The 14006-nt window shown below is 32.7% G+C and overlaps 3 protein-coding genes across 3 annotated transcripts; 2 read left to right on the top strand and 1 right to left on the bottom strand.

Moving 5' to 3' along the window:
* The first annotated feature begins 147 nt into the window (after window positions 1–147).
* Window positions 148–4446, top strand: LOC116779492 (Golgi apparatus protein 1). Its single transcript, XM_061529615.1, has 7 exons — window positions 148–1116; window positions 1205–2901; window positions 2977–3124; window positions 3201–3427; window positions 3566–3749; window positions 3827–3933; window positions 4229–4446. Exons 1-7 carry the CDS (start codon window positions 354–356, stop codon window positions 4391–4393), a joined length of 3291 nt encoding a protein of 1096 aa, XP_061385599.1. The 5' UTR covers window positions 148–353; the 3' UTR covers window positions 4394–4446.
* Window positions 4110–6233, bottom strand: LOC116779491 (DNA primase large subunit). Its single transcript, XM_032673797.2, has 2 exons — window positions 4797–6233; window positions 4110–4708 (listed from the first exon to the last, which is right to left on the bottom strand). Exons 1-2 carry the CDS (start codon window positions 6037–6039, stop codon window positions 4458–4460), a joined length of 1494 nt encoding a protein of 497 aa, XP_032529688.2. The 5' UTR covers window positions 6040–6233; the 3' UTR covers window positions 4110–4457.
* Window positions 6234–6604: 371 nt separating this feature from the next.
* LOC116779496 (endoplasmic reticulum transmembrane helix translocase) lies at window positions 6605–13890 on the top strand. Its single transcript, XM_032673803.2, has 10 exons — window positions 6605–7081; window positions 7153–7242; window positions 7505–7708; window positions 8633–10582; window positions 10675–10921; window positions 11239–11435; window positions 11877–12019; window positions 12124–12256; window positions 12699–12842; window positions 13701–13890. Exons 1-10 carry the CDS (start codon window positions 6812–6814, stop codon window positions 13809–13811), a joined length of 3489 nt encoding a protein of 1162 aa, XP_032529694.2. The 5' UTR covers window positions 6605–6811; the 3' UTR covers window positions 13812–13890.
* Window positions 13891–14006: the final 116 nt, after the last annotated feature.

Genomic DNA, 14006 nt, shown 5'->3' with positions numbered 1-14006 from the left:
TTTAAATTTAAACTGTATTATTTTTCTATTAAGTCTGTGGTAAACTGAATTAGGTACTTTAGGGTAGGTATTTCAACCAGCTTCTACAGATTATGACAAAAACAACAACAATCCTTTCTTATGTCATTGTCTTTTTGTTAGCTATTCTATGTTAACCATTCGTCAGTTTTCTTGCTTTTGAAATGATAAAAATACATGAATAATTATAACTTTCTCCTTATTATGAAAGCAAATAAGTGTTGTAAATATCTTTGCACATTATAAGTTTTAAAACTTTTGTTTCATAGTAAATAATGTTTATATAGAATACGTTAGTTATCAGAAAATCAACTTAAATAAACCGGTCCACCAACATGTGTTGCATTATATTTATACAACTCATAGGGGTTTATATGATTTCCCTGTTAAATCATGTGGAATCTGGTCAAACTTTGGATACTTTTAAATCAGCGAAAGAAAGATATGCTGCAGAACTAAGTGAATGTACCTCGTTCCAAAAGCAATGTTTACACCTCGATGAAGATCTCTCTCTTCTGTTTTGTGCTTTAAGCACTACACACAATAATAAGACGCAAGTTCCTTTTTTGTGTCAACACAAAATTTGGACTCATCAGGCTGAATTACTTGATAGTACATATCTTGAAAATAAATTAAAGGATCCTTGTCAGGAAGAACCAAATATCCTGGATTGCCTCAGTTCAAATATAAATACCATAGACTGCATATTAAAGCAAGCACCAATTTTGAAGACTAAATCTTGTGCAAGGGTAGTAAATAAAATTGAATCTTTAATTTTTAATGATTGGCAGATCACAGGCAACTTTTTGAAAAATTGTCTGGATGATGTTGAAGCCCATGACTGTGGAAGAATACCACCAGATCCAACTACTCTCTCTCAAACACATACACTAAAATGTCTTCAAAGTGTTGAAATGTCGCTCCATCCCAACTGCCAATCTGAAATATCGTCACTCAAGGAGATGAAGTATAATACACTTCATTTAGATAAAATGGTATTTGCTGCTTGTAATTTAGATCAGAAAAACTTTTGTCCTGATGAAGTTCCAGATTCATTATTACTGTACAAATGTCTTGTTAGACATAAATATGAAAATGGTGAATATTTGATATCCTTGTTTCCTAATATTTACTGATTAGTTCCACAACCTTTTTATCCACTGTGTCTTAATTACATTTGTTACAGGGATGTCTAAACGTTGCCAGGATCAGTTATTTTATACACAACGAACAATGGTGCAGAACTATAAAATGAGCAAGGGCTTAGTTAAATCCTGCAAGGAGGACATTCGTAAATACCATTGTCGAAAAGGTGTAGTTGAAGATAAAGATGTCCGTCTTGCACAAATTTTATTGTGTTTAGAAAATGTTACCCGCAATGACAGCACAAAGCTCTCTCCCGAATGTGTCGCGGAAATGACAGATCATCGAAAAATGCTAATGGATGACTACAGGCTATCACCAGAATTAATGAAGAATTGTGCAAATGACATAACTATGCTATGTAGAGGTATTGAAACTGGTGGAAAAACAATTCATTGCCTAATGGACCATGCAAGACCGAGGAGGAGAAAAGATAAAAGGATCAGCTTAGCATGTCAAAGGTCATTAGAAATTCTTGTACAAGAAGCCGATCCTGGTGAAGACTGGCGAGTAGATCCGATTTTACGTAAAGCTTGCAAACCAGTTGTAGATACAGCATGCAGAGAGGTCAATGGTGGGAATGGTAGAGTTATGTCTTGTCTTATGGAAAAACTGGGAACTGTTCTCATGACACCTGAATGTGAAGCTGCTTTGATGCAAATACAATATTTTATATCTAGAGATTTCAAGTTAGATCCCCAATTATATAAAGCATGTAAATATGATGCTGTCACCCAGTGCAAAGCTAAATTGAAATGGTCTGATGCAAATGAACATCAATCTGAGAAAGATCCTCTTGTGTTACCATGTCTGTATAACTATGCTTATGACTCTAATCTGAGAGGTATATTAAAACCAGCTTGTGAGCAACAAGTTAAGAGAGTCATGAGACAAAGGGCCGTCAGTGTTGATTTACTGCCTGAAATAGCTGATAATTGCATGGATGACTTAACAAATTTATGTTTTGAAAATACGGGTAAAGGCGAAGAAATATTGTGCTTGCAAAGTAAAATTAAAGATCTTACTCCAAAATGTAAAGATGTTGTTACAAATTTTACTGAAACTCAGAGTGGTCATATAGAGTTAAATGCAGTTGTAAGTATAAACTGTAGAGTTCCTATAGAAAAGTTGTGTTCGTCGGAGCTAAAAAGTAAGAAAGATGAAGATGATATTTTGGAGTGTTTAATTATGCACAAGAATGACGCAGAGATAAAAGTCAATGTTAAATGCAGGGCAGCTATAGAACATGAACAATTGATATCACTTAAGAATTACAGATTTACTAGAAAATTTAAAAACGCATGTAAATCTTATGTTGTTAGATTTTGTCCGAAAGCACAAACAAAATTGCAGGTTGTTATGTGTTTAAGTGAAATAATAAGAAACGATACTATCACGAGACGAAAGCATACTATTTATAAAGAATGTCGTCAGCAGCTTAGAAGTCAACTTTTCCAACAAAAAGAAAATATCGATCTCGATCCTGATCTAAAAGAGGCTTGTAGAAAGGACTTACAAGAATTTTGTCCGACCATACCTCATGGAGAATCAGCTGCTTTAGAGTGTTTACAAACTGCAAAAGTAAAACTAAGCGATGGTTGTAGAAAAGCTTTATTTGTTGTTAGGAAACAGGAATTTGCAGACAATGCTATCGATTACCATTTAGTTAAGAGCTGCAGCGATATGATAGACTTGTACTGTCATAATACTGAACCAACAGTCTTATTAGATTGTCTAAAGGTATTCTTTCGTGTAAATATGTATGTACATTCAAAGAAAACATGAAAATTTTCTATAAACATAATATTTCCACAGGCGCATAGACAGGAAGACGATTTTGATAACAACTGCAAAATTGTTGTCATTAACAGAATGATAGAACAAAATATGGATTATCGATTTAATAATAATTTGCAAAACGCATGTGATGGCGATATAAAAAAATATTGTAGTAATGTTATTTGTAAGGAAAACTTTTAAACTCGATTATTACATATATTTGTGTTGCTTTAAGAATAATATATATATTTCGTTTGCAGTAAATGAACCAAAAGATGTAGAACTTCGTGGAAAAGTTCTGTATTGCTTAAAAGAAAAGTTTAGAGAGTCAAAATTAGAAAAAAAATGTGAAAACGAACTGGCTAACGTCTTGAAAGAACAAGCTTTAAATTATCGCTTAGATCCACTCTTAGGGAAACTTTGCAAGGCTGAAATTCAAACAATATGTGCAGTACCCAATGACTCCATAACAAACTCTGATGGTCAGGTAAAAACTTCAGATTAGTGAGTTATTAAAATATATATTACTGTCGTAAGATTGGTGCTTAATAAAAAGTACATATATGATAAATTTTGCGGTAAATAATATCCTGAGGAATATAAAATATACAAGAATTTATTTTAGGTTGAGGAATGTCTAAAGAATGCCCTATTGAATCATAAAATAGTGTCTGCAGAATGTGCCCAGGAAGTTGTTCAAATTATAGAGGAAACTGAGGTTGATATTGAAGCCGATCCTTTATTAGAACGAGCCTGTGCCTTGGACCTGCTCAAGTACTGCAAAGATCTTGAACATGGAGCCGGGAGACGTAAATCTTATATAATTTCTTCAGCTTTTCTTTATAACTAGTTGAAGATTGTACTTTAACAAGTATTACAATTTCAGGATTAAAATGTTTGAAAATAATTTTAAATGACAGCAATAGAAAACTGGAGAATGAATGCCAGAAAGAATTATCAAGCAGACTTGAAATGTACAGATATGTTGCATCAGTGAGTATAGCATGTAGTTTGTATGGTGTTTAAATTGTATAATAACTCAAGAGTTTTTGTTAGGAATATTTTTCACCATATTATTTATTGTGATTAGGTGTGTACAGTTTGTTTTTTAAATGTTTTTAATGTTTTTATAAATATTTAGTTACAAATGAACAATTATAGTACTAAAATACAAAAAAAAAACTATTAAGATTTCATTGAGTGATTTACACTATCTATGTACATATCTAAACCACTTAGAACTTGGTAACATATACATACTTTATATTAATCAGAACTTTTTTTTCAGGTAAATGTAATCGAAAATTTGGGAGACGTCTACACTGAAATATCATCTTCACCGTCTAAGAAATATTTTCTAGTTGTAGGGATATCCATTGTGGGCTTAATTTTTATATTTGGTCTATATTGTGGTCGTATGACAAAAAGGGCTATGTATATAAAGAGAAAATAGTGATATTTTAATTGTAAATAATAGTAATTATTAATAAATTTCCAACCATGTTCTGTTATTCTTTTCATTCGGTGATCTCTTCAAAATCCATATCTTCTAAACATTCTTCTTTTTTTATGTTAATATTACTAGATTTAGTTTCTTTTTTGGGTTCCAACTTGACATCACCTTTAATTAGTTTTTGGCTTTCTTCAAAATATTGATTTGGGTGATTTATTCCTATACCAAGATCTGTGTTGTGAATTGCATCAAAATATTTGCTGCAAGCAATCTGGTAATGACCCTTTTTAGTCATATCTACAATATCATTGGCTGCTGTAAATTAATTTTTTTTTATTGTTAATTTTACTTATAATTAAGAGAATAAAAGAATATAAATTGATAAAAAATACTGTTTCTATACCTTGACCTTCCAGTCCATAGCCTTTTAACTTATTCTTCAGAACATTTAAGTCGCTGTGTCTAAATGGGCAGCCATGACATTCACCAGGTCCAACATTGGTGTTGATAATTTTTAAACAATTAAATGGTGCATAGTTTTTCTTACTGCCTTCTTTGCCATAATTATATCTTACGTTATATGCATACTGCTTTTCAAATTTATCTGACTCCATAATTTTCGTAAATTCTTCCCTCCAAAACCTTAATGAATCTTCTAGGGTGACTCCTATGCCCTTCAAGAATAATCCGTACTGAAGCCTGCCACCATGCTTAAGGTGATGGACCGAGCGCAATTGTTCATGTAATTGACGCATACAAAAGGGAAATGATTTAATGGAAAGGCTGTTAATACTTTCAATAGGAATAGTAGTTTTAATATCACTTGTATAATCATTTCCTGCATATGACTGATGTAAGCCTTTTAATAAAGCAACAAGCCTTTCATCTTGTTCAATTTCTCCTAAATGCCTGCAAGCAATGGCAAGACTTTGACGCAAATGCGTTCTATATTGGGCAGAAAGTACTGAAATAAAGTCTTTATGTGGTATATAAGCATACCCATCACGCAAATAAACTTTTCTAGCTTTGACCAAGTCTAGCACTTCATGGAATCTTACTTTATAAAATTTAAAAGACTCAATGTTTTGATTGCTTTGATGGAATGTTGAGTCTCTTAGATAAGGCATTATTTCTTTTTTTTCATCATCTGATATATTGGTATAGCTAAGATTATTTAATTTGAAGAAAGTATCAACGGCATCACTTTTCATAGTCAGAAATCTCATTTTGAACAACTCAAGTTCTCTAGCTACAAACCAACGACGGAGATCCTCTGTTCTACAATAAGCCAGTCTCAGAATAAAATGAGCAATATGATCTTTCTTTCTGGCTTGTAAATCAATTTCTTGTGTGCCACAACCAGATTTTTCGCAGAGTTTAGAGTAATATTTTAAGCCTTGACTTCTCAAATCACTTAATACGTATTCTGTCCACTCTTCGGAATACATCCTCAGACCTTTTAAAGTGGTTGCTGTAGCTAAACATCTTAGAAGTGTGAGTCTTTCCAAAGCCAATGTTTCAAATTCTTGTAACGATATATTTTCAGTTGGTGGAATCTTATAGAATTGCAAGTCAATGGGATACGTGTCTATAAGACTACCAGTAACAATAGTCTTTGTAGTTTTTCTTTTAATTTTAAAATCCATTATAATTACTTCTGGTCATGAAATTTATTAACTGATTAGAAATATTTAATCCAGTTAACAATAATTGAATTCTATTTAAAAATATTTATATTAAAATTCAAAATAATTAAAACTATTTAAACACATTTGCATATGAACAAGTTTTAAATAGTTTCTTTAGGTCGACTTACGGTTTGGCGCTAAATTTGGTGTCAAATAATTACAGTGTTATCCTACACAAACATTATAAATAATGATCTAAACGCTAAGTACAAACTTAATTATTAAACAATATTAAATTAACATCTGTTTTGCATTATTTGTTTATTCTCGTAAAATAAAAAGAATACTTATAAAATATTAACATCGATAATAAAACATGCAATTTTCTTTACATGATCGTGAATTAATTATTGATACTATTAAAAATATAATTGAAAACACAAATTACTGAAATGCACTAACGTTTATAGGTAACTTAGGTGAAATTGTTACATAAAATTTATTTTCACTTTTTGGGCTAAATTTAAATTCCTCAATTTACAATTTTAGTAAATCACGAGAAAATTATATGTCAAATTAGACAGTAGTAAGGACTCGTGTCATATCATGAGTGTTCAGTATTGTAATTTGTATTTGAAGCATTTGAATTCGGTTTTGTCGAATTCCAATTAATTTATTGATTAGGATGGTTGTTACTTTATAGGGATATAAATATGTTAACTCGTAAATAACTTCCCGGTTCTAGAAGTATTCTTGTTTCATTGGAAAGAATTAAACAAGTTGTGAAAACATGGTTTCTAATAAGATGCAGTCGTCATTAGACGACTTAGTTCAATATACACAGTTATTTAAGCCCGTGGCTACTATTTTACAAGGAACAATACTGCCTTTTTTGATAATCTACCCGATTATATTCTATTGTTGGATCTTCGTTTATGGTTTTAATGAAAACTTTGAAGCGGGTTTTGTGACTGTCGCTATCGTAGCAATTATTCAGATACTCATCTGTCTCTGTTGTTATTGGAGTGTTCATATAAATTGCTTTCTGTCTTGTTCACCTGTAAGTAATTTTTTTTAATTAACATTGTCATAAAACTGCAAGTAAATATATATATAATTTAAATTTTGCAGGTTAAGGACCCCTTACAAGCTTCAATTGTGAAAGTAGTACCTACCTCGAATAATGGATTCTCTGAAATTGTTCGTCTTCATCATACCAAGGTTGGTAACTATTTTCCCACAAAGTATTTCGAAGCAGAAGTGATAGATATATATTTTTAATGAATATTTCTTGAAAAAATATAGTAAATTATAAGATTTCTGACAACTATGACTATAAAGTTGAGAACTTATTTTCAATAATTTAAACTCAGAGATTTATTTTTAAAAAGTAATGCTTGTTATTGTAACACAGTCTGAGTATTGGTCAACTTTTATTAATAAACAACATTTCTCATAATGTAACCTCTTATTTTCATTTCAGTCTATGAATAAAGACAAAACGAATCCAGATGTTTGGTTTATATTTCAAAAAAGTAAATATGTTTACGATTGGGAGAAGAAAACTTTTAACACAGTTGTTTTCCCCGTTGACAAGACATATGAGGAATATATTGAATCTAAAGGGCACGACGATGAAACAATTTTAGCTGCTGAAAATGAATTCGGAAAAAATGAAATGATAATGGTAAATTACTTGATCTTTAGTGTTGACTTTTAACATCCTTTTAATTAAATCTCTGGATTTTTTTACAATTGTTGCACACAATTAATGAAACGGTATTATTTTTAATTTCTATCCTTATTTAAAATTAAGAATTGTGGTCAAGAGCTAATGTTAAATATAATTGTATATCATATAATAATGCTGGTGTCATATTTACAATGTTTATTTTTTTTTTAATCTGATGATAAAATATTGTCAAAGGAAAGATTTCCTATGTTAAACACTGGTAGCATACTAAAATGATTTGATGTTTAAAATCAAAATTTTGGGGTCCCTTAATTTAATTCTTTATGAGAATTTGGTATGCACCTAACTGTGGCAAAGACAAAGTGTTTGAAATGACAGCATTATACAAAGGTTAATATGATGATACCTCTAAATTAATTTTAAAATATGTGATATACTTTTATTGTGCATGGGAAATGGAGTGTGGCCCTCAGTGGTAGACCCTCTGCAGTTACACTGTTAGACCTCACATATTGTGTGATTAAATAGCCGTCTTCACATTGGTAAGATGGCATTCTTGGTAAAACTATGGTTATTATAGACTTCACACATTTGAATCCTGGCCTTGTTGATGAATGATAAGGTGGTAAATATAAAAAAAAACAACTACTGTAGTGGTAGGCAAAAATTAAGTCACAGAAAAATGTTGTTTATAGAAGAAAATATTTTTAAACGCGAGCAATATTTTAACAAACAAAATGACTGTAATATTGCTGCTAACACACTGTGAGAGTAATAACTGTAACAAACAATTAAAATATTTTTTTTTGTATCAATATTTATGGTAACACTATGTATGTATATGTTTACAAGTGTTTACACTTCATTCTTTTCTTAAACATTATACCTCTTAATAAAAAAATCGTTTTTTTTTTTCAGGTTGTTCCGGAGTTTATGGAGTTATTTAAAGAGAGAGCGACAGCACCATTTTTCGTGTTTCAAGTATTCTGTGTTGCGCTGTGGTGCCTTGACAAATATTGGTACTATTCAATCTTTACGCTAGTCATGTTAGTGATGTTTGAGTGTACTCTGGTACAACAGCAACTGCGGAATATGGCGGAAATAAGGAAAATGGGAAATAAACCATATAACATCAATGTTTATAGAAACAGAAGGTGGCGTCAGATTGTTAGTGATCAACTCCTACCAGGTGATATCGTCTCATTAACGCGCTCTTTAAATGACAATCTAGTACCATGTGATATAGTTTTACTGAGAGGTTCGTGCATCGTTGATGAGTCTATGTTGACTGGTGAAAGTGTTCCCCAAATGAAGGAACCGTTGGAAAACGAGAGTGACTTGAAACTAAATTTATATATAGAGGGCGATGGTAAATTACATATGTTGTTTGGCGGGACCAAAATAGTTCAGCATTCGTCACCAAACAAAAACGTCTCATCTGGTCTTAAGGCTCCCGATAATGGATGTATTGGGTACGTTATACGCAACGGGTTTAACACGTCACAGGGAAAGCTTTTGAGAACTATACTTTTTGGAGTCAAAAGGGTTACTGCCAATAATCTCGAGACCTTTGGCTTTATACTATTCCTTTTGATTTTCGCCATCGCCGCTGCCTCATACGTTTGGATAAAAGGTTGCGAGGACCCAGAGAGAAACAGATATAAGCTATTTTTGGAATGCACTTTGATATTGACTACAATCGTGCCTCCTGAATTACCGATAGAATTGTCCTTGGCTGTTAATACTTCCTTGTTATCTTTGTCAAAGTTAGCTGTATTTTGTACAGAACCATTTAGGATTCCATTTGCGGGGAAAGTAGAGATCTGCTGCTTTGATAAGACTGGTACGTTGACTAGTGACAATTTAGTGGTAGAGGGAGTGGCGGGTATTGGGGAACACAAAGACGCCACTGTCATACCCTTATTAGAAGCTCCCATGGAGACTATACAAGTTTTGGCATCATGTCATTCCTTAGTTCAGCTAGATGATGGAGTCGTAGGAGATCCTTTAGAGAAAGCTACTTTAAAAGCCGCCGAGTGGAATCTCACAAAAGGAGACGCTGTTGTACCTAAAAAAGGAAAATCACCAGGGTTAAAAATCGTTCATAGAAATCATTTTTCAAGTGCACTTAAAAGAATGTCGGTTGTAGCTGGATACCAAGTTAACGAAAGAGGTTTTATGGAAAATCATTACATAAGCAGCGTCAAGGGCGCCCCAGAAACAATAAAAACTATGCTGAAAGAAGTTCCTAGCCACTACGACCACGTTCATTTGACGTTATCGAGACGGGGTGCGAGAGTGTTGGCTTTAGGTTATAGGAATTTAGGTAAAATGAGTTCTCAAGAAATCAGGGATCTATCTAGGGAAGACATTGAATCTGATTTGACGTTTGTTGGCTTCGTTATAATCTCGTGTCCGCTGAAGAGCGATTCTAAGAAGGCGATTACTGAAATTATCCATGCATCACATTCCGTAGTTATGATAACTGGCGATAACCCTTTAACGGCCTGCCATGTCGCTAAAGAACTTAGGTTTACTCAAAAAACAGAAGTTCTTATTTTGACCGAAAATAACAATGAATGGAATTGGACGTCCGTTGACGAAGAGCTTAAACTTCCTGTCAAGCCGTTTAAAACACCAAAGGAATTTACCAAAAATTATGACTTATGTATAACTGGGGAGGGTCTGGCATATTTGAATGAAAACCATCATAAATTTTTCCTGGACATAATACCGCATATAAAGGTTTTCGCCAGAGTTGCACCGAAACAGAAGGAATTTGTTATAGTTACTCTTAAGTCCCTTGGCTATGTCACCCTTATGTGTGGCGACGGTACTAACGATGTCGGTGCTTTGAAACATGCTGATGTAAGTTTTAATATTCCTTGTCATAACTTGATTTAATGCAATTTATTAGTACACAATTTTTTTTAATATATATTAAAAAATTGTATATCAAGGTCGGTGTGGCCATTTTGCCGAATGCACCCGAACGTGTCCGGGAGCGTAGAGTTGAAGAACGTCCATCAGAACCAGAGCCCCCCCGCCGACCGCGGGACCCGCGCGAGGCGGCCAGGATTGAAGCATCAGCCAGATTAAAAAGAGCTATGAAGAAACTACAAGAGGAAGACCCACTGCAACTGGTGAGATTGGGAGATGCAAGTGTCGCTGCACCGTTCACAAGTCGGCTATCTAGTATACTATGTAGTAAGTGTTATGAATTGTGACTTCTTAAAATAAATATTAATGAGATGTAATGTGTCACTTAGATTTATATGTTTTAGTCAGTACTCTTATGACTTATCACAAGTTTACATCGTTTTAACTACATACGGAGTGCTTTCAGTTCTTCATTTATTCATTAAATCATAAACCAATTATGGTTCTACCATCTACAGCGAACTTGAGGGAAGAGTAAACTAGCAAACACTAGTGTTATTGATAAAAGATTTCAACAAAGCAGTGAATTATTTTATATTGTACAAAAATTTACACGTTCATTAAAATGTATTTTTCTTTTTCAGTTTGTCATATAATAAAACAAGGTAGATGTACGCTGGTGACAACACTGCAGATGTTCAAGATTCTGGCTCTCGACGCGTTGATATTGGCGTATAGTCAGTCAGTTTTATACCTGGATGGCATCAAGTTCAGTGACACTCAGGCAACCTTACAGAGTCTTTTACTGGCCTCCTGTTTCCTCTTTATATCTCGTTCGAAGGTAAATTTACTTTGATAATAAAATTAAACTATGCTAAAATAAGCACAGTAGATAATAACACAATTATAGTGTTACAATGCCTATGGTCATTGAAAAAAAAAACCCTAAGTCTATATATAAAAATGAAAGTAATTTTAGTTGCACTATATATAACTCAAGATAGAGTGTTCGGAGTTGGGTGAAAATTGGCGGGGAGGTAGTTTTGAACCAGGAGACGGGCTAAGGATACTTTTCATCCAATTCGATAGAGAGAAAAAATAGCTTAATACAATCCAAAACCTTATGCTTACTTCCTGCTTCTAAAGCGGAATACTGGTGTTTTCTAATTATAATCCGCTATTTCTAATTTTGAATCTGACGCGGGCAATAACTAGTGTGTAGTAAAATCATCATGCGTAAAGTAAAGTAAAGTAAATTAAATCAATGTTCATTTTTTTTCAGCCATTGAAACAACTTTCAAAACAGCGCCCTCTACCGAACATCTTCAATGTTTACACTATAATGACCGTGCTAACACAGTTCTCAGTACACTTCTTGTGTCTTATATATTTGGTTAGTGAAGCTAAACTGCGATCACCTGAAAGGTAATAAAAATAATTAATTTTTTGACTTGTTTTTACTAATCCATTAAATTTTTTTTGAAATGATAATAGTTTTATTCGCAGTGATAATAGTTTTATTTTTCTAGGGATAATAAACCGAAATTGGACATGGATTTAGCCGAGGATGAAGAGCATGTGTTCAAGGCAGATCTGGTCAACAGTACTGTGTATATTATATCCATGGCGCTACAGATATCAACATTTGCCATAAACTATAGAGTATGTGACACAATGAAACATATTAATTACTTACTTGACTAGTGTTTTTTCTTATTAGCGTGATCTACTAAGTAAAATCGTTACAAATCATCTATTAGCCTGATGATTCTGAGAATGGCTGTATATGTATGCTAGAATGCATACATCCATCGTTTCATACTGTACAAAATATTGTAGAAAAGAAAGAAAATCTATATAGTAACATAGATTTTCTTTGTGCTGTCTCAATACATTAATCACTTATATTTAAAACTTGGAAACATGTCTCTGTAATCACTATGAAAATATTTAATTCATACAGTTATTATTTCTTTTATATCTTATACTTTATTGTTATAATATTTGTTGATTTGTTAATAATATTATACCTAATGGTGTCACATCATATAAAATACAGGGTTGATATATGGAAGGTACATGTAATGAGGGTTCATATTTATAGGGTGAGCCGTTCATGGAGGGTCTTCGTGATAACAAACCTCTGCTGTACAGCATCGTATTATCCGGAGGGTTGGTGTTCTCGCTGGCTACTGGTGTGATGCCGGACCTCTCCAACATGTTCGAGATAGTTGATTTCCCTAATGACGTGAGTCTCTGCTTCAGTGATATTATTTACAAAAAGTACCTTAGTGTTGATATATTAATTATATTTAGGATAAATAAATATTCTGAGTAATATGAGAGTCATTAGAACGTTAGTGGCACATTTAAAGTTGTAAGTTTTTATGGAATTTATATATGTAATTTGAGGGTAGCATAACATTATAACATTTACCTAAAACCCAGAGGACTGTTAAAATTTTTTTGCTATCAGTTAAGGTATAACAATGCGTTATTGTAAGAGTATAAGGTTGATTTTGCGAACAGGTAATATGTTTGCATATTATATACATAACAGTATATATATGCGTATATAGAGATGCGTATACCCGCCGTGTACACTCAGCTTAGTATATATCCAAAGGGTTATACCAAATATCTAAATGATAGTATAAAATGTAACAGCACTATTAATTAATAGTTAAACCAGGTCAAAACTTAAATACGCAAGAACAATCCGGCAACACCGACGTGGAACGTAACATTTACTATGTACACGCTAATTGGCTATTAGTACTGTAATACAGTTATTATAAACGAAGAGTAACGACTAGGTCTCGTTAGTTCGTGACTGAAATAATATTATCTCTGCGATATACCTCATTATTGAAATGTTAAGGGGTGCATTTATTTTAATATTTTATTGGAAAAATGTTCAGTGAGTTTTAACTTTTTAATTATTTACGTTTTTGGTCCGAATCGAAAGTACTCAACTTTAAGTACTATCTATGTAATTCATACATACTTTCTAAGTACTATGTGTGTAATTCACACAGAGTAAATAAATTATTATGAACTTAGTAAATCTATTTGATTTTTTACGTTTCTTTGTATATTTTTTCAGTTTCGAGTTATATTGGTTCAAGTGTTAATAGCGGACATGGTGTTCGCCTATTTGGTGGACCGCGTCTGTCTGTGGCTGTTCGGCGACGCTCGTGTCTCAAACGTGACGTAACGATTGTTTAATCTGTGTACAGCTCAAATATGCATTTATTGTAAATGTGTAGGTGGTGTGATTAAATGTCTGTAATAAATGATGTTTTATTTAAATAAAATAAAAAAAATTGTTGTTTACATTTATTTGACAACTTAATTATATATACATTCATCTATAAGGATTCTCGCCAATGAACATACTGCTGTGCACGGA

This window comes from Danaus plexippus, chromosome 2, assembly GCF_018135715.1.
Source record: "Danaus plexippus chromosome 2, MEX_DaPlex, whole genome shotgun sequence".
NCBI classification, from domain to species: Eukaryota; Metazoa; Arthropoda; class Insecta; order Lepidoptera; family Nymphalidae; genus Danaus; species Danaus plexippus.
This window is presented reverse-complemented; position numbering and strand designations above follow the sequence as displayed.

What these genes read in the sequence shown, in the direction of transcription:
- LOC116779492 (XM_061529615.1), top strand. Translation starts at nt 354, where the DNA reads ATGTGTTGCATTATATTTATACAACTCATAGGGGTTTATATGATTTCC. An exon ending in TAGACATAAATATGAAAATG is followed by an intron (nt 1,117 to 1,204) that starts GTGAATATTTGA and finishes CATTTGTTACAG; the next exon opens with GGATGTCTAAACGTTGCCAG. An exon ending in TAACAAACTCTGATGGTCAG is followed by an intron (nt 3,428 to 3,565) that starts GTAAAAACTTCA and finishes AATTTATTTTAG; the next exon opens with GTTGAGGAATGTCTAAAGAA.
- LOC116779491 (XM_032673797.2), bottom strand. Translation starts at nt 6,039, where the DNA reads ATGGATTTTAAAATTAAAAGAAAAACTACAAAGACTATTGTTACTGGT. An exon ending in CTATGGACTGGAAGGTCAAG is followed by an intron (nt 4,709 to 4,796) that starts GTATAGAAACAG and finishes ATTAATTTACAG; the next exon opens with CAGCCAATGATATTGTAGAT.
- LOC116779496 (XM_032673803.2), top strand. Translation starts at nt 6,812, where the DNA reads ATGGTTTCTAATAAGATGCAGTCGTCATTAGACGACTTAGTTCAATAT. An exon ending in GAAAAAATGAAATGATAATG is followed by an intron (nt 7,709 to 8,632) that starts GTAAATTACTTG and finishes TTTTTTTTTCAG; the next exon opens with GTTGTTCCGGAGTTTATGGA. An exon ending in GTGCTTTGAAACATGCTGAT is followed by an intron (nt 10,583 to 10,674) that starts GTAAGTTTTAAT and finishes TTGTATATCAAG; the next exon opens with GTCGGTGTGGCCATTTTGCC.